The sequence below is a fragment of the Clinocottus analis genome, unplaced genomic scaffold (assembly GCF_023055335.1).
Source record: "Clinocottus analis isolate CAN_PGR_092001 unplaced genomic scaffold, fCliAna1.0.p SCAF_2, whole genome shotgun sequence".
Taxonomy (NCBI): domain Eukaryota; kingdom Metazoa; phylum Chordata; class Actinopteri; order Perciformes; family Cottidae; genus Clinocottus; species Clinocottus analis.
Genome location: NW_027175931.1, coordinates 22,482,441 through 22,509,097, shown reverse-complemented (window position 1 = coordinate 22,509,097; position 26,657 = coordinate 22,482,441). Strand labels below are relative to the sequence as shown.

General features: G+C 43.9%; 1 protein-coding gene across 1 annotated transcript; it reads left to right on the top strand.

Annotated features, from left to right (window-relative positions):
- The first annotated feature begins 1,863 nt into the window (after positions 1 to 1,863).
- Positions 1,864 to 26,657, top strand: yap1 (Yes1 associated transcriptional regulator). Its single transcript, XM_068585539.1, has 8 exons — positions 1,864 to 2,601; positions 3,757 to 3,986; positions 12,362 to 12,480; positions 13,615 to 13,728; positions 18,761 to 18,918; positions 21,106 to 21,233; positions 22,423 to 22,535; positions 23,724 to 26,657. Exons 1-8 carry the CDS (start codon positions 2,401 to 2,403, stop codon positions 23,957 to 23,959), a joined length of 1,299 nt encoding a protein of 432 aa, XP_068441640.1. The 5' UTR covers positions 1,864 to 2,400; the 3' UTR covers positions 23,960 to 26,657.

Sequence of the window (26,657 nt, the reverse complement as noted above, 5' to 3'; positions counted from 1 at the left end):
TGTGTGTGTTTTATGATCTACTGTAGACTGTAGGGGGCGCTCAAGCTCACCTCTGCCCGGCTGTCTGCAGCAACACCGTGCGTCACGATATCCTATAATAACGCCAGAACAACGCGTTTTACACCGAGAGAGTTTTTAGGACCTTCGGCGAAATGAAGCCCAAACAGAGAATGCATCCTTGCTGGTGAGATCCCGCAGGATGCAGCCACTGAGGGGCCACTGAGTCGCCTCGGAGGGACGAAGAGATGTTGATCAAAAGTGACCAAAGCCTGCTAAGTGGGTGGTCCCCTCGGGGCCGGCCAGGACGCTGCAGTCCATCTCTTTAATGTGTCTGAGTGCGTTACAATGATGTGAAAATGACCACTTCCCCCCAAACAATGGGCATCTCTTGACTGGCAGCATGTGTGCACAGAATGTATCATTCATCAACATGTGGAGACTTTGTGGCACAATCGTGAAGTATCGCACAGATTGTGAAGATAAACACAAAGAAAAATGAAAAGAAATTGGAAAATGATCGGAGAAATATGGGTTCCTACAGGACAAGTATATTAGTATATACTAATAGAATAATTACAGTGAAGAGTCAACATGTTGGGTGCTCCTATTTTTCAAAACAATTTATATTTACTTATCTTAGATTCAGAGTTTCTAAACTTCTGTAATCGAACGAAAACGAATAACTCCCATAAATAATTCTATATGGGCAGATTTAATTTGAGACATGCATGATGTTAAGGAGCATGAGCATGTGACTGGCAGAGCAAATCCCTTTTAATCTGCTTTACAGTGTCTGCGGGTATTTAATAGGGCTTTATAATCATTCATTCAGTGGATGTATGGGAAAAAAGAGTTGAAACAGAGCCTCTGTATCCAGAGAGAGTGGATCTTGACAAAATGATTTCTCAATGGAAGAGGGGCCTCATTAGCATAACAATTGTGGGAAACTGCATGAATCTACTTTTCATGAGCACTGTAAAAAAAAAAAAAAAAGAGTACCATTATCTATACTGATGAAAGAAAGTGTGGCTTTGAGTTATTCTTAAAATCATTGAGTTGGGATAATCATGCATAATCATACACAGTATACATATGTCACATTGTATACATACAAACTAAAGTTAAAGAGGAATACAACACATTTGAAGTAGTTCAAAATTAAGTAGGTCTCAATTGTTTTAAAGTAACATTTAAAGCAGATATTTAAAAAACGTAATTAAAATAAAATAATAATTACAAAACGTATTTGTTTTGGCAATAATCTGTTAAGTAGATATTTTAATATTGCTTCCACAAACCTATTACTTACCCCCGTGTGCATTTTTTAACCTTATAAATATAAACAAATTATGAAAAGTATGCATTTTTGTTTATATTTATTCACTTTGGTAGAGTCGTCGTTTAATGTTTTCCCAAGTGGCCTCAGCAGGGGTCCCCGTTGCTTTCAAAGGGTTGCCAGCAAAATAGGGGAACACTTTAATTTGGCGATTGTTACACAGATTATCTCATTAATGTGTACGAATTACCGTTCGGTTGCCCCATTGATTTTACAATAAACATTACCAAAAGTCACCATGTCATTTGAGAAGGGTCAGAATCCTGGTTTGAGGTGGTGAGGGGATTTCGGCATTACAAAGTTGTGAAATACATTCTCATCATAAAATGCGTTTCTTTTTTGTTTCGGTTCATGGACGTTTGTGTTTATGATGTAAAAAAAAGTGTACAACTTTGGCAGAATAAACTTCTGCATGCCCCCGGGCTTCACAGACTGTACCTTTAAAGACTCTCGTCCCAATTTATCCTAAGCCCCGCCTCCGGAGCAGACATCCCATGAGTCATAAAGTTTGATGTCCTGCCCAAACTTTAGACCCGACTGGAGCAAAAAGTTTTTTTTTTCTCTGGAAAGTGCGCTGCAGAGATTTGTTCTTCGCACTATGACTCTCTCGTGTACGAATATTCAGTAACAGTTTCAACTTTTCCAAAACACAGAAGAAGTGTGTGTTTTTTTCAGTCTTTTGTGGCTGCGTGTGTTTTTCTTTTTTCTTTTTTTTTGTGTGGAAAAGTTCGGGGCCGGACGACAACACAGATTCCAGTGTGGAGTAGATATGCGCTTTGTTACATTCTCAAGAATGCCAGCAAGAAACAACAGGAAAGCGCTGTCTTTCTCTGCAGATTTCGACAGCTAACACACTTCGGAAGAATACAAAAAGTACTCGACTGTAAAACTTTAGAATGACTCGGGATAACTTTTTCTGACTGCCGTCGATATTTCCTGCTGTGTGTGAGGAAAAAAAAGAAAAAAGTTTGGGATTGGCCTCAAACTATCTTTTGAGAGTTCCTGTACGCGACATTTTCGGACATCCACACTCTCACATACAGTTCGCAGACTGTTTTGGGACAATGGATCCGAGCCAGCATAACCCTCCTGCGGGACACCAAATCGTCCATGTACGGGGCGACTCCGAGACCGACCTGGAGGCTCTTTTTAACGCCGTGATGAACCCGAAAAACACTATCGTGCCCCCGTGCGTACCCATGAGGATGAGGAAACTGCCAGACTCCTTCTTCAAACCCCCTGAACCAAAGTCCCATTCCAGACAAGTAAGCCCGCCCTGTCTCTCCTCGGCCCCCGTCCCAGAAGCTGGAGCGAAGGCCCGTCCCGCGGGGACCCGGGGCCCACAGTACAGGAGTGGGAGCCGACAGCCACTTCCACATTGGCATGCTTATGTTGCCTAAATTGTAGACTGTTATAGTCCTTATTTCTACTTGCACTTATCCTACACTCGTTTTAACAAATTTGCTGTTAAAAGTACATTTGCTTAAACGTATTCAACAAGTTGTTGTTGGATCTGTAACCACTGCAAAGGAAAGGCCCGTGCGTAAAGCTGTGTGAAGGACTCCACAACATTATCACCAACAGCCGCTTTTGTTCGTCCTGATTAGAAGGAAAAACAACACATATTTGTACTTTCTGTGAGTTGTCATGTTGGTTCAACCCATACGGGATTTGAGCGAACGCACACGTAACTGTGCAGACTGGCTTCGTGTACAGGAAAGATAACAGTGATGTTGACATGTATAACTAATATATCATACCAATACTATCTTATGCGTTTGTAATCAAGATTATTTACTATCATAAAATCATACGGTGATTTAAATCCTGCTATTAGGCCTTCTTCCCCTCCTCCCCTTCTCCCCCCCCCCCCCCCCACACACACACACACAACTGTTGCTTGTGGTCTCTGTGGACTTTTTTTCCTTTTCGTCAGTGCGCATGCGTTGTTGTGTGCTGCGAGTCTGCGCTCTCCTCTGTCCCACACGAGCCTTGGCCTCATCCTTAAACGACTCTTAAACTTGCCCCCACATGCAGAAGAAACGTACCAACTAACATACGCGGGAAGTGGTTATGTTGTGTGAGACGTGGCTGAAATGTGAAATCAGAATAATTCACACAAACATAATGTGCATAAAGACAACTTCTCCTGTATGTGTCCTGTAGTTCTTGTAACCCTTCCTATTATAGGTGAACTTTATGAATACTTTTACATTGTGACATTTGTATAACATCCTCAATTAAACAAATATGGATCATAGGATAACTGTGAAGCCACAAGAACCTTTTTAAACTACACACATTCATACTAACTTCTACTTTTTGACAAACTTGCTTTGCTTTATAACAACATAAGATGAAACTTGGTTAAAAAGTGGGGAAGATTCATTCACACTGCCCCTCCTCCAACCCCAACACAGGCCAGCACCGACGCTGGGACCGGCGGAGTCCTCACACCGCACCACGTCCGAGCGCACTCGTCCCCGGCCTCCCTTCAGCTGGGCGCCGTTACCGGTGGCTCGCTGGCTGGCATGCCCCCGCCCTCTCCTCAACATCTCCGCCAGTCTTCGTATGAGATTCCTGATGACGTGCCCCTGCCCCCGGGGTGGGAGATGGCCAAGACCCCCTCTGGCCAGAGATACTTCCTCAAGTAAGTATGCTGGCAACAAGTGTCCACACTGTGTCCTGATTTATACACTCTTTGAGAAACATGGGAAGCTTTAGAAAATGAATGGGTGGCTTTGAAAGTAAATGGAAGTGTTTTATTGGTGTGTGTGTGTGTGTGTGTGTGTGTGTGTGTGTGTGTGTGTGTATGTGTGTGTGTGTGTGTGTGTGTGTGTGTGTGTGTGTGTGTGTGTGTGTGTGTGTGTAGCACATTGAGTCATCAGCCCTGTAGACATCTTTCTGTTTTGTACTGACACCACTTTGCATTCTGGTGAAGGCTATGTACTGCAAATATTTGTTTTGACAGACACTGCTTTACTATGAATTTATGACTTTGTGAACTGAAAACCTGCTTATAACCTGGTGTCTTTTTTATTTTTTATTACATTTGACAGTTGAAAAGAGGCACTCCAGTACGCCCAGTCACAATATAACATACAAAATAATACTTGAGCGTCTCCTTAAGGTTCAGCAGAGATGTGTCTGAACTTTTCAATCTGCCACACATACAGCATTACAAGCAAATTTAGATTTTGTTTTTAGACAAGGGGACCTTTTATTTCGCGCTAATGATCGATACAAGTCCAACTACCGGACAAGTGGCCTTGGCTTCGGACTCACATAGTTCAGCTCTGTACAGTGCATATTGTACCGACAATAAGTAGCAAATCTTCCGCGGTGCACAATGGTGTCCAGTGTGCTAAAAAAGAGACAATTGCGATAGTTGAGTTGTAGGTTATTAAATTTGGTGGCCTCTGCAAACAAGGGAGACATCTTTTGAGGAGCTGTTGCTCCTTTTCTTGGGCTCAGGTTTCAGCAGAAACAATGGATCATTGTAGCTTCCCCAGACAGCAGAGGACAGCCATCTCTGCAAAACTCATCTGCTAAGCAGCATATCGCCTCCACATTGATGATCCAGAGTATACTTTCTTTAAATATTTGGTAGTGGTTACACCCGTCAGTTTATCCGTGACTCTTGGGTCTGTCAGAGTTTTTCTTATGTATTTGTCTATGGAGTTCTGCAAAAAGGTGGTTTGAGTCATTCTCAAAAGTGATGTCCTTAGGATTATGTGCTCACTTTGAAACGTTCCAAAGTGTATTAAAAAGCTCAGCAGCTCGTGTTTTTGGAGCTGATTTGACGTTGAAAGTCGTCATTCTTTCTGCCCTCAGAGGCAAAATGTTGTCTGTTCTTGGAAATATTACTCTCTGACACGGGGTCTGAACAAACATGATAGCCTTAGATGTACTTGGATCCAAAAGAGAGCTTATATAGTACCAGATGTTTTAAGGTTTCACATCTGGAGAACATCTGGACTGTTTTGTAGAAGGCTCTTCTAAAATTGTACAAAAGCACTGGGCAGTTGGGGGGAGGAGGAGTAAAGAGAGAGAAACAACACTACTCTCTCCACTCTCCCAGGATCACTCCATATGTTTAGAGGCTGAGTGATCAAATGTGCCTCCAGACAATGAAGCAACATTGTAAACAAAATGAAAGTTCAGCGTTGAAAAAAGCCAATGCAGTATAACTTTACTTCAAATGCTTGTTGCACTTTTAAGTTTGGAAAGTTGTGAAAAATAATAACAAAACAGGACTGCAGATAAAGAATTACTGCCTCTGATTGATTGATTAAATGATCATTGATAAAGACACATTTTGTACCATGTGGCTGCAGAGGTTATTTATCTTTACTAAAAAGAACAATTTCATCTAAAATGATGTATTGGTTAAATATTCATAGAATAGATTGATTTTTAAATATTTTTTTTAGTCTCTGCTCGTCTGTGTTTACAAGTCAACTCCAACACAGTTTCCTACGGCTCTGCAGACATAGTTGTGTCTGTTGAGAACTGTGTTTCCACTGGCGTGTTGTGCAGTTGGTATGGTCTTTGTGTTCTTCCATACGCCGAACATCAAAGTGCAGATATTTGATCTGGAATACAGCCGGCCTCGGCATAGCTGCTGGAAAAGACACTCCCCTATTTATAAACAGGGGTTGTCTGACCGAGATGCGTTGCAGGAGGAGTGAAGTTGAGCCAGAAAGCGTGAGAGAGGCTGTGTGGGTGGGTGGGGGTGGGGAGTCTGTCACCAGCGAGCACAGCCGAGCAGAGAGCGGGGGCTCACATTTCACTCAGGCGACCGCTGTTGTCCTTAGAGATAAATCAGCTCGGGGTGAAAGTTTTTTTTTTAATTTTTTTTTTTTAAATTTTCAATAAATAATTGTTTTCTAGTACACTACTGACTCATACTGGTGGAGGGGTTGGGGAGTGTGTATGGGCTCTGTGAGTCACATCGTCCCACTCCCTTTAAAAGCCAGTCTCCGCTTTGGCATGAATGGAGCCGTGGCGCTGTGATGGCGCCTCTTTTGTGTCAATGGAGTTAAATAACAGCCATGTGGAGATGACTAGAAGAGGGGCCAAGAGAAACTCCGGCCCTCCCTTTGTCCCTGCAGTGAAACAGTGATCTTTATTCAGACCACAGGCCTGTTGAGACTCATGTGAGCCTTCCCAAAATAGACGAATGGTTGACATGAAGTTTTAAAGATGGCGGTGGGACAGGGCCTCAGCCTTCTTAGGACTTCTACCATGTTCCTCCTACCTGAAATCGTTGATAGAAAGAGATCGAGCTGCAGGAGGAACGGGGCTGGCGGCTTCACATTTCTCCCTTCTTCTTATGAATAGTGATTACTGCTGAAACATTAGGCAGTCAAAACATATTAGTCATTTGTACATTTGGATTTCAAACTGTTATTGACGTCCACTTAGGAAATAATCATATTTTAAATGATGGAACCCCAATGGAAATAGGAGTAATATATGAGCAATCTCCTGCAAAAAAACAATCTCTATTTTGTTGTGACTATAAGAACCTTAAGCTGAGGAGAAGTCTGAGAACTCTGGGAGAATGTCAACAAAGTCTGTTGACCTTTCCTCCTCTTTCTTCCAGCAGTTTGCTGTGGCCTTTGATTTATGACAGCAGGGGCAGGGAGGTTGGGTCACCTTGCTTGGTGCTGGGGTGGGGGGCAGGGTCCGGTCTCCAGGGCTGGGTCATAAACTAATGAAGGTTTCTAATTTAGACACACCGGTAAACTAGGAGGGGTAATCACTGTTTCCGGGCGCTTATTAAATGCAGCTTTGAATGAGCTTTTAGTCCGTGGGAAGTCAGCCCTAAGCGGAGGGAAGCTTTGGATGGGGGTAGGGGGGTAGCTATTGTGTGCCCTCAGGGGCAGGTAGCGCTCTGTGTTGATGGACACTTTTGTCTTTTCTCAATTGGATTTTAAACTGTTTTGATGAGCCTGGTTTCTCGTAACCAGAATGGCTGACTGAGGGATTTGTAAAAGAATGGAATGTGACCAGATGTGTTAACAGCAACATGTTATTCTGCAATATCAGGTGCTACTAATTATTTATCTGTTCTCTTTTTCCGTCTTTTTTTAACACTAAAATGTGCCTCTATCCTGGTTAACAAGGAACACGAGGCAGTGCAGCAAGTGGAGCTTCAGTGTTCACTATATGGGGTTTCCTGGACATCTATTGCACTAAAAACAAGTCAAAGAGAGCCCCTATTAAAGCAGGAAAGACCAAAGTGAACCGTATGCTCTCATTGTGTGCAGTCTTATCTGTTTAGTGCTGATTTGGACTACGATATGAATAGAAATGGCTGGTATATATTTTAAAATCTCCAACATTTCCCCATTGAGTGAAGAAAAACAACCGTTGCAGTCTTTTATTTCAGTCCCTGGCCTTTTTTTTATGTGCACCAGCATCTTATGTGACAGCAGAGCTGACAGATCTCATACTCACCATCTTATATAAGCATTACATGTAATACCTAAATATTTTCAGTATCGACCCTTATGTAATTTACTTAAAGCTTGACGTGATAAGTAAGCAAATTGAATTTCAAATTAAGCTGCAGGGACACCTCGGCCAGTCGCAAATGGTGCTGGGAAGACTGGGCTGCAACCCTCCATGGAGCCCTCATTTGGAGCAACTTTGTGTTTGACAAACTTTTGGTTTATTGACCACACACAGACAAGGCCCTTCCTGTTCCACTGGGGCCTGTCGGCTCGGTACACAAATGGGACTGTGAGAAAGTCCGGCTTGTGTTTACCAAAGTCTTGATGTAACACCTCTGTCCCAGACTTCAATGCCTCCACTGTCACAGAGTGCATCTCCACAGAGACATAGTATCTGGCTCGGGGACCAGCTCAGGTGGGATCGAGAGTTCCCAAAGCAGCTCGAACCATAGCACCTTGTGGGCGACGGGATCAAACTTGCATGACGAAATAGAGTATTTATGTTGTCAGTTGCAGAACTTGAACTACTATTGAACTTTGTTTACTATTAAAACGTCTGTGTGACAAGTAGTCTACCAATTGATTTAATTGTCTGATCATTTATCTTGCATGGCTTTGCTTAAAAGGACACTTAAAATAAATTAGTCTTTTGTATTGTTCTTTGAAAATAAGCAGCAGTCAAATTGAACCTTCCGAGCTCGGCCCTGGTCCTTTGTGACTTAGTTGCTTCGTTAGGAAGTATGATGAGACAAACCCTCCTTCAAAGGAAAACTTAAACCCACAATAGGGTCGCAGGGGTTGCCACAAAAGGGTCACAGGGGTTGCCCCAATAATCTCTCTTGATGATGTCCTGCTGATAGAGAGGCAGCCAGGCATCCACAGTCAACCAGAGTGGAGGTGGTCATCCTCATCTTAGAGGCCTGATTACATCTTGCCTCCCTCAGTGCACCCTTTAGTCATCGGCTTCAACACCTTCCAGGCACATACTCCCTGGGTGGAGCCACTGTGGCTTGAGGATCCCATTTTTAACATTTGACAACTCAGCTGTGGGGTGTGTTTCATTGCTGTCGCACTCCCCATAGCTTCACTCCCTTGTTTCACACCAGGGAAACGCATATTTTGACATTTGTCCTTGAGGAGATGGTTTCAGTGAGCGCGCTATCTGGCCTCAGATCAAGGGTTGATCTGCTGTCTTGGCAGGTAGCGCAGAGCTTATTCTGAGACATTTAAACTGCAGAGCAGACTTATTTTTGGATGGAGCATTCTCCCCAAAGCCAGACGTAAACGTCACAGTTTTTATGGATGCAAACGAGCAATCTCTGTGGTCAGAGGTCTGTCGTACTGCTGAAATCATATGATGTCTGTGAAACAAGTGCAACATTCAGATGTCTTCACTTGGATTAAAGGATGTTGAACTTCTTCCACGTAAACGGCACCGAACGGAAAAGTTGAATGCCAAATCATCTAAGCAACGTCAGGTTTAGCCTTTATGCGAAAGGTCCCACTCCCTCCTCCTCAGCAAGACACATTATAAATAACGCTGACACAATAAACGCCACCTTGATAATTGGGCAATCAGTCAAGAAGATGTCAAGTGCCCGGGTGGATCAAGAGTCCTCCTCTGTACTGGGTCACAGTCCACCATCATGATAGCTCGAGCAAAAAACAAGCAACTCTACAGGCAACCGACTCAACAACGGGTGGGGTTTGAACCGCGTTGCTCTGGTTAGCCAACTTAGTCTCCCCATGAGAACGCTAATGATGGGCCGTGTTTTGTCTTCCGTGATTCGCAAACAGAATACCCACGGTCAGACGGAGGCCATGTCCACCACAATGCAGATACACAGATTTGTTTTATTGCCACTGGGTTGGCCTGCTAATCATTGGAAAATGGTTGATGAATGGAGTGCTCAATTCTTTTTTTCGTGGAAACCATTCAAAGTGTAGTTTGCTCTTTCATTAAGGGGAGCAGCGCTGGCTCACATGGATTCAAGTACGATCCTGATATCGCTTTAAGTTTTCATGGCAGGAGTGGCAAAAACCACACATGAATTTAAATGAATTACGTGTTTTGGCTTCTCGGGTTGGACAACGACCCAAAAAACAGTAAAAACCTGTGGTTTGTTGTTTTCAACTGTAACTGCTCGAGTGCTGGTGAGGCCCGACCCACAGCCCGTTCACTCTGTGTCCACTGCCCTGCCCCGAGGGGGACGCGGAGGGCGCGGGCAGGGGGACGGGGGTGTAGGGTGTGGTGGCCGTCCTGCTGAGCTCGCCGTGGTGTCATGACATGTAAAGACAACACCGAGCAGTTGTGACCGCGGAGGTTGCGGATCATCAGCAATTCCTAACAGCAACTGGTGGCCTCCGGCCGTCCCAACAGTTGCCATGACATTGTTTTGTTTTATGTCTCAGCAACAGGAAGCGGCGTATAGCCCCGGCCATGTAGGGTTTGGGGCAGGTCGGGTGAATGGATTATCTTTTAGTTTTAAGAATCTGGTGATGAATGACTGGGTTCTCTGTCACTTATTTACCATTTCCCAAATACGGGCTCTTTGAATACAGTGCCGCGCTTGGAACCTCTCGTAGCGTGTGTTTTTTTTTTATCACAGGCTTCTTAATAACAATCCCCTCTGTTTCCAGCTGAAGCCGTGTTTACATCTGTTTTGATTGATTTCAGCTACAAGGATCGGCCTCCCAAGCTGAGAGGCTTGATAGAAAATCCAATATTTGTACTTTCATCGGTGCTTGGAAAAACCCAAGTTAAGGGAGTGTGGATAAGGGTTCATAATCGGAGTTCTTGGAGGCTTTAAGGTTGTACATTTCCATCCGTGTTTTCCACTTGTAGCATTTGTGTACCAGGATGTGCAGGCCTCTCATTTACGATAAGTCCTTCCTTTCCATATCCCAGCGCTCCTCTCTGAGTCTCCTCCCCTGTTCTCCCCTCCCCTCTATAATAAATGTCATAGTTTCCAAAGTGGGAAGGAGGGAAGGGGGGGCCGGGCGGGTGCTCGGAGTGTAACAGGACCACAGCAACTCACGCAGCCAATAGCCTTCAGAGGGATTGCTTCCGTAGATGATTCCCCCCCACACACTTTCCCCCTTCTTTTCTGTAGTTGTCTCACCCCGCTCCCTGTGACCCTTCTTTTTTAAGGGGCCCCCTCCAATCTGAGCACTTCCAGCTATTTTGCTTGGTTTGTGGTGTTTGTGTGTGTGAATGTGAGGGCTGGGGGAGGGTTTGGTAGGGGATTTGGCAGCTCCTTTGATCAGTAAAGCATAAACAAGAGGGGGCTTCAAAATGGGTTGCATTGTGTAAGAAGGGAGTGTGGGGGGGGGGGGTTGCTGAGTCAGGCCCTCTCTGGCCTGGGATAGAGAGCAGACAGGCAGGCTGGGATTACCACAGAGGCCAAAAGAACCTCACTTCACCCAGCTGTTCTAAAATCTGGGCTAATGGTGCTCTGGGATCAAATTAACAGCGAGTCGTAAAGAACCACACAGAGTTGAAGAGTGTGATCATTGCAGGGTACAATATATTTAGATTGCTACGGTATTTAATTGCATTATAAACAAACTCTCTTTTTCGTACTCGTGTAAAAATAATTCCAACAATATTAATCGGGTTGTTGTGGCTTTGCGAAAACAAGCTGCTGGAGTTTTGAGGCGAGGTCTTTTTTTAATAAATGGGATGTTTCGGAAAAAAAACAAAAAGAACAAGTGAATAGTGGGGTTTTAGGTCGTAGCTCAGTCTGTGCCTTTGTCAAGCAGGTGAAAGCTTTGTAAATGTGGCGCCAGATTGTTAAAGCCCCTGACACTCCACAGTGTCCGAGCCACTTCCAGGAAAAAGGACCCCCTGCGTTGAGCCCTGGGACTGACCCTCCCTCAATAGAGAGGGTCCTGCTCGGGAGAGGAGGGCTTCCTGTATTAGCTTTCCATCTTAATCAAGCAACAAGTACCAACAAAGCACTAATTATCAATGCCTTCACAGAACGCAACACAATGCCCCCCTCCTCTGCTACCCACTCCTGTCCCGGCAAAGACGAGCCGTAAAATAGATGGAGCAACATTGTTTGGCGTCACAATAGTTGTTTTGAAGCCGACCATAGCCCCTTAGACACTTTCAAGAAGAAGTGTTCGGCTTCTCTACAGTCCCAGATGTTTGACTTGATTCATTTCTCATTATCTGCTGCTTTTCTTTTCCTTTTTATATAATTTATAATTTATATATATATATATTTACGTGCAGTTTAACCATTTTGATTCAATTTCTAAGTGAATTGCAAGAAACTTATCCCAGTCCTATATTGAATTGTGGTTTCACACTGGGTCCAAACAGACGCAGCTGAGTTTGGTTTCCTGTAACAGTCATATTTTACAGAAAGCAAGCGTTGGAGTCAGTGTTTTCATCAAAGAGCTTGTTGAAACTGAGTCATCAATTCCTGCTTGTGACCCGCTGTTTCACATTGATATGGCCCCTGGTCTGAACGTACGACTGATTACTGCTGGTAAACAACATTGATGATGATGTCATTTGTAGGATTTATTTATTTATTATCTCCTCTCCCTACAGCCACATTGATCAGACCACGACCTGGCAGGATCCTCGCAAGGCCTTGCTCCAGATGAACCAGGCTCCCCCTCCCAGTTCTGTGCCGGTCCAGCAACAGAACATTATGAACCCAGCCAGTGGTATGTATACGTTGACTTCATTACGTACCGTTTTACCCCGAGAAGCAGCACACGACAAGTTCCTCAATGTGCGGGTTTTTAGCATTAAACTTTTTCTGGCCATCTTCCTACTTTTGTACCACATACAGTAGAAGTCAGGAGCAGTCGAGTCTAGTTTTTACACGTCAGGAAGACTCTGTGCACTTCAGTTCTGCCCAATGCGGTTGGAATTTGCCCTAGGTGAGGTACGACCGAGGTAGAACGTGACAGGTCCTGTCTGACATGTTTGGGAGCTCCGTGACTCACAGACGACAGAGTTTACTGATGAAGTATTTCTGTATTCTCAAAGCGTTGCTGGCAACCTACAAGAGAATATAAAAACAATCTTGAATGTGGTTCAAGGTTATTGAAAAGGAGTGTGCTGCTGTTTGCCCTTGATTTCACTTTGCCATATAGCCTGTTTGTTTGTGCCCAAGCTAGTGGAATAGATGGATAGATGGATAGTTTTGATATTGAACTTGTAATAAATGATCAGAACAGGAAACAGAATTGCCAATAGAATGAACGGTGAACCTATACAGCCAATTCTAAATGCTTATGTTTGAAAAGGAATAGGCAGAGGTAAACATGTATCAGGTCCTGCCCCCTTTAACTTAGATGAACGTAATGAATACCACATATACATAAACGATCATGGCAACAAAGAAACAGTCACCACAACAATGGGCCTCATAGTCCTGGGGGAGACATGAAGGGCCGGCACCCCACTTCTCAGGAGGTCTTGGTCTGTTGTTTTTGGGCCACGCCAGGGTTTGATTGACAGCTTGAGTTAATGATAAGCAAACCCAACAGGTTAGGCGTGCTAGTGCCCTTAAATAAAATGTAATAAACTATATAAACCTCCTCTCTGAGAATTTTTTTTGTATGTTGCCAGGAAGTAAATTGTTTTTATTTTAAATATATATTTATTTATTTAGTTATTACTGCTTCATCAACTTCAGTATCCTGTAATTATGCCCAATTATGTATCGGAGTTGGGGTGTTACCACTGTAACCGTTTCTATATGTTGCACAAATATGACATCAAAGGACAATCTGAGGTGTGACTGAACCACCAGCATCTCTCCAACATTATTGTTGCCTGTCATCCCTCAGGTCCTCTCCCTGAGGCCTGGGAACAAGCTATTACATCAGAGGGAGAAATTTACTACATCAACCACAAGAACAAGACCACATCCTGGCTTGACCCACGACTTGACCCGCGCTTTGGTGAGTTTGCTATAGAGAGGATTTTTCTTAGCTTAGTTCTTGATTTAATTACAATAATATGTTTGGTGTTCCTATTAAATTAAGACACTTTATTATCAAACACCCAAAAATCTTGGTAGCCACTCAAAAGTTATAGTAATATGTTTATTCTACGGTAAAGTCAACAAGGGAGTCATACCATGGACTGCCTTTAAAAAAGTTTCTTTGACATGTTTTTGAGACGGCAGTCCACTTTCCCCAGTAGAAAGTTCTGGCTAATCCATAAATGATGCATCACCACAGTGTAACAGTGAGTTCAGCTCTGTATGATTCATTGTTTATTTCATCGCACCACATTGTTCAGAGCAATGCCATCGGTTGTTGAAACCAGATTTCACAAACACCCACCCCTCCTCAAAATCTGCACCTAACCTTTTGTCAGCCATTTTAGTGTTAGAGCAACAGCTGAGTTAGCCATTAATCCCCCGGGCAAAGCTTAAGTTTGACAGTTAGCTTTCAGTGTGTGGTGGCCAGGGTTTGGTGAATTAGCGACAGGACCTGGTACATGTGTTGAGATTTCTCTGCGGCCGTGGGAATGAGCTAATCCTTCTGTGCAAGGAAGACTCCCAGAGATGAAAGTTCCTGCTTATGTCACTCTGACTCGTTTACGCTTCAGGTGCCATCCCTTCATTACAGCAGCGTTCCCCAGGGAGGCTCACCCTGGTTCACAAAGGCAGCATGTGTGAATCAGCATGCAGCCTGTTATCCTGTTTAATTTTAGCTGTCCTCCTTTTTTTGTTTTTTTTTGGGGGTTTTGCGGGTCCTGAGCATCTAAAGGGCATTTTTTTTTCTCCTGTCGTCAGCAATTGCGAGTCCCATTCTGAAGGCAGGCAGGGAAGTTCAAAACAGAGTTGTAAGGGGAGTGGGGCAGCTGGGGAGAGATGGCGGCTCCGATCGGCGGAGCTCTTTGAAGATTTATAAGTCTTGAACACACAAGGCTGCTGGGCCCCTGAAAGAGTGAGAGGGAGAAAGAGATCATGTTAACTCATTATGTGCCATCAAACATCATTTTGCGCCACACGAGATCAAATCTTTCTGTGCTTGATAATTGAAATGGTTCACATGTATACCTCCTATGTTGCTCACATGCTGTTGATCCTTTGGATTTCATGGAAGATTGCTAAGTGTTATGCACTTGAAACTGCTTTACATTTCATAGTGTGTCTCGGTGGTTGAAGGGAAACGTAATGATATTCTTTGTAGTTGTTCTTCAATCACATTTTTCTCTTTCTTTTTTTACATTCGTGCACAGCAATGTGCTCCTCAGCTTCAGAAACATGTATACTTCTGCTATGTAGGTCTCCAATCATAAGCCAGCTGCTTTGATAATGGAGGCTAATTTGAGCTTTGAGAAGAAAAGCAGCAGAGCGCCTTTAACTGAGGGCTGTTGCCGGCTGGCTTTCCCCTGCGTGAGGCCCAGTGCAGGCACAGCCCCATTCTGCTCCAGCCCTAGACAGACTTGAATCTCCGCCAGGCCTCTTTATTCTGTGGTCCAACTCTTAATCTGTTCCAGACCTTTTCAGTCAAAGAACTCCAATGTGAGAGGGGAGGTGGGGGCAGGGAGAGGCAGGGCGAAAGGGGAAGAAAGAAAAACAGAGGAACAGAGGGAATATGCCGACGGGATAAGCATGCATCCTCTTTAACACACGAGGAGGTGGTGAGCAGCGAACAAGCCATGAGTGCACTGTGGCCGAGTTCAAAAGGAGGCTGGCTCTATGTAGATATGTTGTTTTCTAAACGTACTACCCTGGAGGAACAGCGTGGCAAAAATATACCAGGAGGATACTGGAGAGCACAAATACACAGATTTCCCCCCGGGAGTGTAATGGTTGGCTTTGAAGGCCTAATCTAAAGCTGTTCGTTAAACACATTGCTGCATTAGCTGTCATGTGATTTATTTATTTTTCTTGTTCTGCTGTCAGGAGTACTTCACAAGAAAAGTTTGCTTAGTGTGATGAGGCAGCAGTCAGTCAGATTAAAGGGTCAATTAATATTTCCTCACATGCACTATTGTTTATATCTATCTGCAGATTTTTTATTATTCTTGACATCTTAGATGTTTGCACCGAATCCAATACCATGGAGTAAACTGAATTTTATTTTGTGGCACAAAAACGTTTTTAACAAAACGTTTTAGAAGATACGTTTACTTTGTGACCACTGACCTTGTTTTAAACAGCTGTATTCAATTCATTCCCAATTAACTGTTTTGGGTAAAGAAAATCATTTACCAGAGATACCTTTTTATATTTGCGTTCTAGTTTTCATTTTACTAAAACAACAGTACTTTAAAATTGGAAGTTGTGTTGCATTTAACTGTTAATTTACAAATTTAAACTGTTTTGTAGTAAAATAATTCCCATATAGGCTAACCTACGAGGTCGACACAGGCTGCTGGCTTTACTCAGACGTTACTGTTGTACAAGATGATAAAAAAATCACATCCAGACTGTTCCTCCACTTTGCTTATCTTAACACTAGAAACGCAGCACCTTCAAGTCAAGGGGACTTTTCAATTTCTTTTTGAAAGACTTGTTAATTTGACAGCAGACCAATATTTACCATCCCTTCAAAAGGTGCTGTGTTTACATAGAACTTCCCACAGCTGGCACACCCTGAACCCGACCAGCCCCAGGTGATCCCGTGGCGTAATATGCCTGACGCTGCGATCCGCCTGATAAAGGCTTGTGTTGCAGGGCCGCGTGAAAAAGACAAAAGGCAGACAGCATTAACTTGTCTCTTATCTGCTCGGCCCACCAGCTATCACTGCCCATATGCGCTGCTGACTTCAACCCGCCCCTTCTAAACCACACGCATACACTCGCACACGTCTCCTCGGCCGAGTCTGGGCTCCGTTTCTTTTCTGCTATCACTCTGGCCCTGAACTGAACCTGTCCTTCCCGGCTATCTCAGACGCAGATGTAATTCCCTGCTGCAATTTGCTCATTGTCTGGGCATAGTTCCTCCGGTAGCATTGGTTACTGTGAGCTGTTTGGTCTGTGAGAGAGTCCTTGACGTGGCGGTTCAGTAGAAACTCAGCTGTAAGAATTAATTTGTCATCAAACGGTTTTCTGTATCAAATCTCTCACTTTTCAATGCATATTCTTCCTCAAGACTCCCAACCTTTTTAAATGAAATCAAATCAACTTTGACGTAGTTAGCCTAGCTACATTGACATTTTGGCATTAGTTTATGATGACATAGTAGTACTCTCCATTGTGATTCTTTCAATCTTTGACAACACAATAAAGTCAGTCATGTTGATGAAGTAAAAAATGCCCTGTCAGACTTCCTATTGGTAATAGTACATAATACAAGTGCAACATTGTTCTTGTTGTTCCAAGCAATTGTCAGACTCTGACAATAAAGTACTTAATACTTTTTCCTTTTTAATGTGCGGCCTTGAGTATTGGTGAATCTTTCTGCTTGTGCCTCTGCTTCAAAGCTCAGGCCTTTGCAGAACTACAGCTGCGGACGAGGTCCATATGCACCACCGTCTACCTTAAGAGCAGCTAATAGTGCCCCGCCGGTGAAGCTATACAGCCTCAAAAGCCCTCAGTATCAGCAAAAGATAAGAAGCGGGGAGAAGTAACACACTCTCCCATGGCTTCAGTTGATATGCGTGTGTGGGAGAGAGGAGGCGGCTCCATGAGTGTGTGCGTGTGTGTGTGTGCAGGAGTGGGGTGGGGTTGTTGGGGGAGGTAGCCTGGACGAAGAGGGGGATGACTGCAGGCGGGGCGGGGCCTACAGAGCTTCCCAGGGAGAGCCCTGAGCCACGGTTCATTCAGCTCCTGAGATAGTGTAAACAGACAGTGATTGAATGGTGATGAGAACGGTGCCGGGGCGGGCAGGACAGCACGGAGAGCCAGGCCCGCATGAAAATTGTGCTCCCCCCCCCCTCCTTAAGGGCTTTGTTTTGGTTGGTGCTTCAAGCACATAAGCAAACAGCTCTCCCCATTGGTGCCATTACTGTTACACCCCTCGTGGTCGAGCACATTTGCTTCTCTCTCCCCACTGTAGCGACAAAGTGTGTGACCTACTTTGCATGCATTGATTGCTGCATTGCTGTGCTGCTTTCATGCTCATGTTTATTGGACCCACCCTCTCAAGAATAACGAATAACAAAGATTTCACAGGGAGGGGGGGGGGGGGGGCAGGACAGCTGTGTTTTTCAAAACACACGCATTTTTTCTGATAATGTGAACTCGCCGTTAGCTTGTCGGCGCATAATGCAATCACAGTTCTCGGGTGAGAGAACGTTCAAACGAAAGTTGAGAGCGGTCCAGTGTTTGCGGAATCTAGTCTGTGATGTAATGCATTTGTCTGATTGGTACACAGACCCGTCAGGCCAGGGTTGAGAGACAGGTCGGTCTTACAGGATAATCTGTTGAGAAGGAAACGAAACGCACAATGAAAGGATAAGTCATAACTGATGCAATGTACGAAAGTAACAGAGCCTGTCTTAGTCAGTGAGTGGGAGGGGATCAGGTCTTACAGGAATAGTGATTGTTTTACACACTAAGGAGACTTCCCTTGTCCTACATAACCTGCTGTACTGGCTTCACTCTTTTACAGGTTCACCCTATCAAAAACGCTCAAGTTGTCAGTCTTGTTACGCAGCCAGGCATTAATAGGTGTACGTTTCGGAAACGGGAGTGTATTTTTAGTCCACTGGGGAACCTGCATAACCTGCATCTGATATTGACAATTGTGCTTGTTAAAACTGCTCGTGTCGTTTTATAGCCTAACCACAGAAAGGTGATGGAAGAAACCAAAATATCTCATCCCATTTAATTGAGAACTTGAAGATTTTCCCTGTTTGCCCCCAAAAAAAGACCGTTTTGCTGTTGGATTTGTATTTTTCAGAATATAGACATGGATATACTGGATTCACCAGTCACCAATTCACAACAGTATGCCATGTTTTAAAATGAACACCATGCACTATACTACATGAGCAACCAATATAAACTCGTCCCTGTCTCCTTTGCAGCCCTGAACCAGCAGAGGATCTCCCAGAGTGCTCCAGTGAAGCAGGGAGGGCAGCTCCCTCCCGGAGTCATGGGAGGCAACAACCAGATGAGACTGCAGCAGATCGAGAAGGAGAGGCTGAGACTGAAGCAACAGGAGCTGCTTCGGCAGAGACCACAGGTCAGGAATTGGAGTTAAAAGCTTTTTTTTTTTTTAAAAAACACGTTCAAAGGCCTTTCGGGAAGCGCTGCGGCCTCATGGATGAACAACCAACTTGTATCAAAAGGTCTCGAGGTCAATACTTTCAGTATGTGACATCCCTTAGTGTAGCAGCAGGGCACCGGATCCCTCGCTGCTCACTAGTTGGATGAGATCATCTGGAAAATGTTTATCTTTTAAATGTGATGGAAATATCCTGATTATGCCCCTTTTTATATAAATATGACTCATCATTCCAAGGTAGTGCGGCGTATGCTTCTTTGATCTTTATTGTTTGTGCACCCTGCAATGAAGTCCCGTGAGTCATATGTGGTAATTTTATCACTTCCTAACTGTGATGTGTCACTGCGCCGCCCACACAGGGCGGTGCAGCCGAGTCCAGTCGTTTACTCAAGGCCGTGTCGTACGGAAGAAGGAGAGCTTTATTATTATGAATGAGGGTGCTGGTGACCTGTTTACCAAGGCAGTCCCGCGGGTTGTTTAAAGTTCACTGTGTAGGAAATGCTCTGCTTTTATACGTGCACTCGAGATGGACTGTCCTTGCTGAAAGAGCGCATGCTATGTAAGCTGAAGTGACCTGGGTATTGTCTGCTTTCTGACATGGCAGGCAAAGGAGAAATCTAGTTAGCATAATGGGGTAAGGATTAAGAGAAATGTAATAGACACAAGATGGTTTCTGCTGAATAATCACTATTTATTAGCCATGCCGAAGCTCTAAACTGTTTACATGCACACATGATGCATTAAAGCAAGTTAGAAACCAAAGGTTTTATAGTAACCAGGTTATTTCAGTGCGTGCAGGCATTTTCTAGTTCCTGCTTTCCACACCAGGAAAACATTATGACGCAAGGTGGGGGTTTCTGGCACAGCTACTTCCAAGGTCCATGGAGAAGGGGAAACAGTCTGGAGAGGTCCAAACTCCAGTGACACGTACAAGTATATAGAACAACTTTAATCTTTGAGAGATTTGTTGTATATACTACAAGTGTTGCTGGAGTTTTGACCTCGTCAGGAGAACATTATGACACATGAGCAGCCCAGTTATCCAAACCTCAGACATCCTCGCTTTCCTGTTAAACAAAGCCTAATGGAAAATAACAGATGGGATTGCAGACCAGACGGTTTATATCTCCAGAGCTCCTCTTTCAGGCTATTGACTAGATTCTGCTAAACCCCACATTTTTGTAACTTTTCAGGAGGTTTGGAAGTTGGGAGGCAAATACTGTGCTCTTAAATGTAGGGGAGCACGAGTATAGTAGGAAAGTGTGCGCGGCCTATATGCTTGTGTGGAGGGGAGTTCAACTTTGGGCCAATACTTGCCACACCCAAATGGTTTCCACATGGTAGAAGTATAATGAAGAACGGACGACGACGTATGCAACTTGACGGTGCTCAGTCATGCTCAAAAAAGGAAGCTTATCAAATTATTGACAGCACACAGCCCTCATAACACCGCTTAATCTACACTGGATTGTTAAAATGTGTGCAAATGTGTGGAGTTTGAGAAGGAGATGCCTTCCAGCACTGCTGCGAGTAAAGCTGGTGGAGAGACATATTGTTTCATCAAGGGCCAATTAAGGCTTTCTCTTCATCTCTTTGCCTCGGAGAACGTTGTGTCCATTTCTCCTCAACCACGACCAATAAAAGCTTCTAATAATGAGCCTTTAAGGTGTCCTGCGGCGGTTTTCCGTCTATACTAACAACCTTCCAGCGGCTGCCTCTCTGTTGTGGTCTATGACCCCGTAAACGTTTAATGAGATCTCAATCACTGACATTGGTCGAGTCACTTCACCTTCCCGTTCAAGGACTTCCAGAGGAAGGAGGCGAAAAAGAGCATGACTTCATATCCGCTGCCTTATCTGATCGGAGCCTGATCTGAGCATGTGTAGAAAACAATTGTGTCCAACTGTTGTCGGGCCCCTCATGTAATGTGACACCCTGTATGGGGAGGAATGGAGGAGGAATGGAGCGCACCATGTTGGCAGTCTGTGTGTAATTCCTTAATTTAACATTTTATGCGGTGACGGCGGAGCAGCAGGGGTAAAAACTGTTTTTTTTTTTTTTTTAACGAAGCTGTGTGTAATTAGCCTCTGGGGTTGGGGATTTGGGATTGATTGTGTTTCTCATTTTGTGCTTTATCGTCCACAGGAGCTCACTATAAGGAATCAGCTGCCTACTAGTATGGATCAAGATGGCGGCACAAACCCAGTGTCCTCCCCTATGGCACAAGACGCCCGCACCATGACCGCCAACAGCACTGACCCATTCCTCAACAGGTCAGTTTCATACAGAACCCAGGGGCAGCCTCTTTGCATCATTTCCCTTACAGTACAGTACAGTACAGTGCAATCACAGCCGAGGTGAAGTTGGCGAGGGCTTCCATTCTGGTCCGGCTCGTCAGACTTGACGTATGTTGGCGCTCTGGTGAGAGCTAGAGTTACACAAGCGGTACAAACAGAAGGCCAGTCTCTGGGCTTAACCCTCCTCACATGGTAATGTCTCACACAGACCTGCAGCTTTGGGACGGCGTTCATTGCACAATGACGACCTCTGGTGTACGACTGCTGCCATAAAGGCCATCGGAGCCTTAAATAGTGTAAAAACAAATATGATAAAAAAAACACACACACTTCATTCAAAGTGGAGATGAACAACTTTTACAATTTCATAAGTAACAACGCAAAACCCGATGGACTGACACCAGGTTTGAAAACAACTGCACTGGGTCAGAAAAAATGAACAAATAAAAAAATAACCCATGGTCCTTCCTATCAGTAAATGCTGCTCCGTGGCATTCTGGGAAATTATTCCTTGCAGTTCAAGCTCTAGTTCTTCTGTAAGCGGAGGAAGTGAGAAAAGAGCTGAATAGTAAGCAGGCCATGAGAACATGTGGTCCAGTCAGTGGACAGGCCAACCTAATCTCCCCTCCTCCCCCCGTTGCCTTCACTCCTTTCCCCTCACAATGGTCTCATTCATCCTGCCTCTGCCATACTCTGCCTACATATTTCTCCTCTGCTAATTAGTATAGGCTTGTCAAATGTCCTCTCTCTCGGCCTCTTTGTCTCTGTTGTCCCGTTCATTGTTGCTCTTTTTCCTATGTTCCGCCACAGAGCGAGATATTGAAGCTCGGTGCCGCTCTGGATTATTCCCCATAGTCGTTCGAATAAATATAACTGTGGAATCTGTGGATATATGCAGAAGGTCCCTGAGGGAATTAAGGCCAGTCTGTTACTTTTCAGCCTCTGCGCTTTTAATAACCGAGTGTGTTTGCTTTGTTGGATCAGTTAATTAGATTCACGTAGTTCGGTTTCAAAGTAGTTAAGTGAAGGTCATTAAGGTCATCCTAAAATTCCGCCGAGACAAAAAGCTTTTTATTCACTTCAGTTTGATGGAAATCATGGGTGTTATATTAGCGATTGTGCAGAGTTTACAACGGAGATTTTTCTTTTATATTCATATTTCTAGCGGGACCTACCACTCCAGGGACGAGAGCACAGACAGCGGCTTGAGTATGAGCAGCTACAGCGTCCCTCGCACTCCAGACGACTTCCTCAACAGCGTGGATGAGATGGACACAGGTGAGGCTGGAGGCCCGACGGGCATCTTTTCTGACCCGCCTCTGTGAGGCCGTTGATGAACTTTCTGTAGTTGATGCTCAGTTCTTTCTCCCGGCTTAGTTTTGCATAACGCCGCATTGTGTTCATGTTAGCCGATTAGGTCGACCAGAATGATCCCTGTGTGGGAAAAATGAAACGACATCGCCGTCTTGGCTCGTTTGGATTTCACAAATCTTTCCACCACCATGAGGCGAATGTCATAGCTGTCTTTCCCCTAATGTGGTGTTTGTAATAACTACTAGAATTTTTTTGGGGGGGTTTTCTCACTTAACTGCTCATATTTACAGTCTGTACAAAAAAAAGATAGGAATGTGGTTCAATTACCTAAACTAAGCTGACAGGATCTTCCAAACATTCTCTTGTTGGCTTAAGTTAAATCATCTAAAGGGGATGTGTCCGACTGCAAGTATGAACCTGCAAATTAGTATAAGTTTTCTCCTAGAACATTCTTACATGATTACATGTAGAGCATATGTGAGGGAAATATAACGCACCTTTGCCGGTCCCATTCCTACTCCGTCTCTCGGATCCAATTCGTAGGAGATCTTCATCCGTATAATCTGGCTCCAAAAATATGGGCGGCTGTCAAATTCAGAGACCTCAACCAATACTTTATGGGGAAAAAAGATCTCCATACTGTATTCAGTCGTGACTGAATTGGTTCAGCTATTCTCGCGTTTCTGTAAACGCGCCTTTTGGCAACACGTCACTGCGCACCATTTCAGAATTTTGAATATAAATAAAGCGAGCCGTAAATGACGGTGCCAGCCATCTCTGTCTCTCTGTCTCTGTCTCTCTCTCTCTCTCTCTCTCTCTCTCTTTCTCTCTCTCCCTCTCCATCTCCATCCACACTGCACCAATTCATTCACCAGAAATCAGTCGGATTCACACAAAAACAGGATCCCGGTTGGAAAGAACCCAACACACCTGTGATGATGAGTTAAACACTCTTGCCCAACAAGAGCATGCTCGTGTAGTCCCGCCTCCCACCTGCACATGTGGTTCCTCGGGTGTGTGATGAATTTAAATAACTGCAGAGGGTTTGAAGGAGATGTTTTCACAGCAATATGAAATAGAGAGGGAACGGTCGAGGCTGTGAAAATCACCATGTCTCCTTTTCCTAAAAAATGTTTTTTCCCTGTTCACTAGGCGACCCTCTTCCACCCTCCATGGGAACACAGCCCAGTCGTTTCCCCGACTACCTGGACGCCATCCCGGGAACAGACGTCGACCTGGGCACCCTGGAGAGTGAGAGCATGGCGGTGGAGGGCGAGGAGCTGATGCCCAGTCTCCAGGAGGCCCTGAGCTCCGACATCCTCAATGACATGGAAACGGTGCTGGCAGCTACCAAGATCGACAAGGAGAGCTTCCTCACGTGGTTATAGACGATCCCAGCAGGAACCCGCCTCACTCCTCTGCCCACACTCTGAACTGCTGCCTGCTCTTATCTGTGAAGGAGTCGTAGACGCTTTGACAAGACATTTCAGCGAGTCTCTCTGGACTTCGGTTTCTGTCTCGGCATGTAAGGCCAACCTCTTTTTGAGGCAGTATTGTTCTTTTCTTTTCACTGGTGTGTTATCTCTTTATTTTGTCTGTGTCTTCAAGGCTGGCCCATGAACAGACAATAACGCAAGGGTCCCCAAAATTTTTTACAGATCTGTCAGTGAATCTCGGGCTTCTTTACCTAGACCGGGGGTCGTTTCCTCCCCCTCCCGGTCTCCCCTCAAAGCTGAGCTGGGCGGCCGCATGAACTCTGATGCGAGGACCGCCATCATCGACTAATCGCCTGGCGTCTCTGGTGCCTCTTTTTTCGCAATATAGCATGAAGCAGCACTACCTAACTGCGTTTGGGACTATTGCATCTAGCTTATATAGCTTTATATTTGGACGTGTACGTTTTTATCCTTTTTTTTAAAGTTTGTTTTCAACGAGCCTGAGAAACCAAAAATGATGTATTTGAAGCATAAAGAACAATACTGATTTGGAGTAAATGTAATGTGAGGCCCAGTTTGGACATGTTGGCTTTTTAGGGAGGGGGGAGTTGTAGCCTGGGGACCGACTACGTTGCTGCTTGGCTGTGCCAGCAAGTCTAAGTTAAACCTTTGATAGATCAAGTGCCTTCAGTAGTATTTTTTTTTTTTTTTTTTTTTTTAGATGCGAGCAACATGAACAATTACCACGTTTCTGTATTGCAGCAATAAGCATTAGGCTGCGTTAGCTTACATCAGCCACACTTTCCTCTATCTAATGTTTAATAATCAAAATTGTATTTTTGTTTTATAAACGCATAAAGGGGATTTAGGGATTTCTGCTTGTTTTTATTTTTAAACCCGAGCTTCTAAGTATCTCAGTCTTATCCAAGCCTAAATCATGAGTCATTCTTTGTTTAATCTTTTTAGTATCCTTTTATTTGTAGGTTACTACATATGTATGATAGCTTTGATCAAAGGCATTTTGCTTCCTGTTTTTCATTTCTTTCATAGATGAATTAATGCTTTTTAAAAACATTTTTATGAAGTTGACTGTTTTCATACCACTCCACTTCACCAAGATGAAGTCTGTCAAGACACAGAATGATTCTGTTTGGGCTTTTCTTTTTTTAAACCATTGAGCTGATTCACTTCTACAATTTACTTCATACATATTAGTGTTGTTGTTTTTTGATGATCACATGCAGCTTTTTACTATCTTTCCTAAACAGTAACCAAAAAGGTAGATCTCTCGGCAAAACAGAAACTACAGGTCTTTGATCAATTGAACCTTGTGACAATGTACAGTACACAACGGTTACAACAACAGTCTTCCTACGGGGCAGCGGGACCCCCCCCCCCCCACGCGACGCTGTGTTGAGACCAGGGGTTTAGAGACTATAGCTAGGACGAGTTTAAGCAGGTTTGAGAGCCATGTTGAGGGGTCGTGCAGAAGGCCAGGGCTTGACTGACGGCGGCGAGTTACGCGGATTTGTTTTGTTTTTGTGTGTGAAATAATGAAAAAAACAATCAGTTATCTCAGTCAGGAATTGTTGAGGCAGATTCCAAAGATGTTTTTGTAATGACGCTGACACTTAATTTTGCTTCCATTTTCACAGAGTCCAGAACCAGTATGATTTGTAAATCAGCCTCTGAACACACTGTATAAGCTAATGAGAAAATGATGTAGGTTAAAAGTGTTAATGGACATGTCTATGAATAGGTCTAGCTGAGAGATTCTTTTTTTTTTCTTCTTCTTCTTCTTCATCTTCCCTTTTTTCTTCTTGAGACAAGATGGTTGTTTTGAGTGACTAACCCAGAGATTTAAGAATGAGGTTTCAGAACGGAGCAGTAAGTGATTCTTCTATAAGCGCTCACATGTTTACATTACCGGAGTAGGAAACTGCTACAGCTGCAGCGGAGACAACACACTGACGATTCTCTCCTAATCACACTATTTTGATGTTTACACCATGACGACATCTTTGCATGACTGCAGTAACCTTTGAATAATCAGCCTGCCGTGCATGCCCTTGGTCGAGACCTTGGAGGGCGTCACACTGATTCTGTTGCCGACAAATAGTTGGTGGCAATAACTTGATGGAACAATATTGTTTGTTTGTTTGTTTTTTTAGATCAGAGATCATGAACAATTTTTTTATTCTGTGTGAAAAAACCTCTTTTTAGTTTGGATTTTATTGATCATTAAATCACGTGTTGATGATGAATTTCAGATGGATAAACAGTGTTGGTGAGAACAATGCAACTAAAACGAGTGGTACACTACAGTGCTTGTATTGCACGGCTACGGTTTTCATTTTGTCGCATTTTGTCACACAAATCTGATTTTATGCTTCCTTAGTGTGTAATTGTCTGAGCATATTAGCTGTTGACTGTCATTGTAGCAGTAGAACTAATCACACAAGTTAAAGGATTTTGTATTTAGACTTCTCTAAATGCACATGAAATGAATTTATATTCAGTAATGATCTGTTCTTTTTTTTTTTTATAGATATGTGCATGTGTTTTAGAACAATACATTCTGTTACATTATATCTTGCTTCATATGATACTTTGAAATTGGCCTGAAATAAAGTATATACTTTTGTGGTAA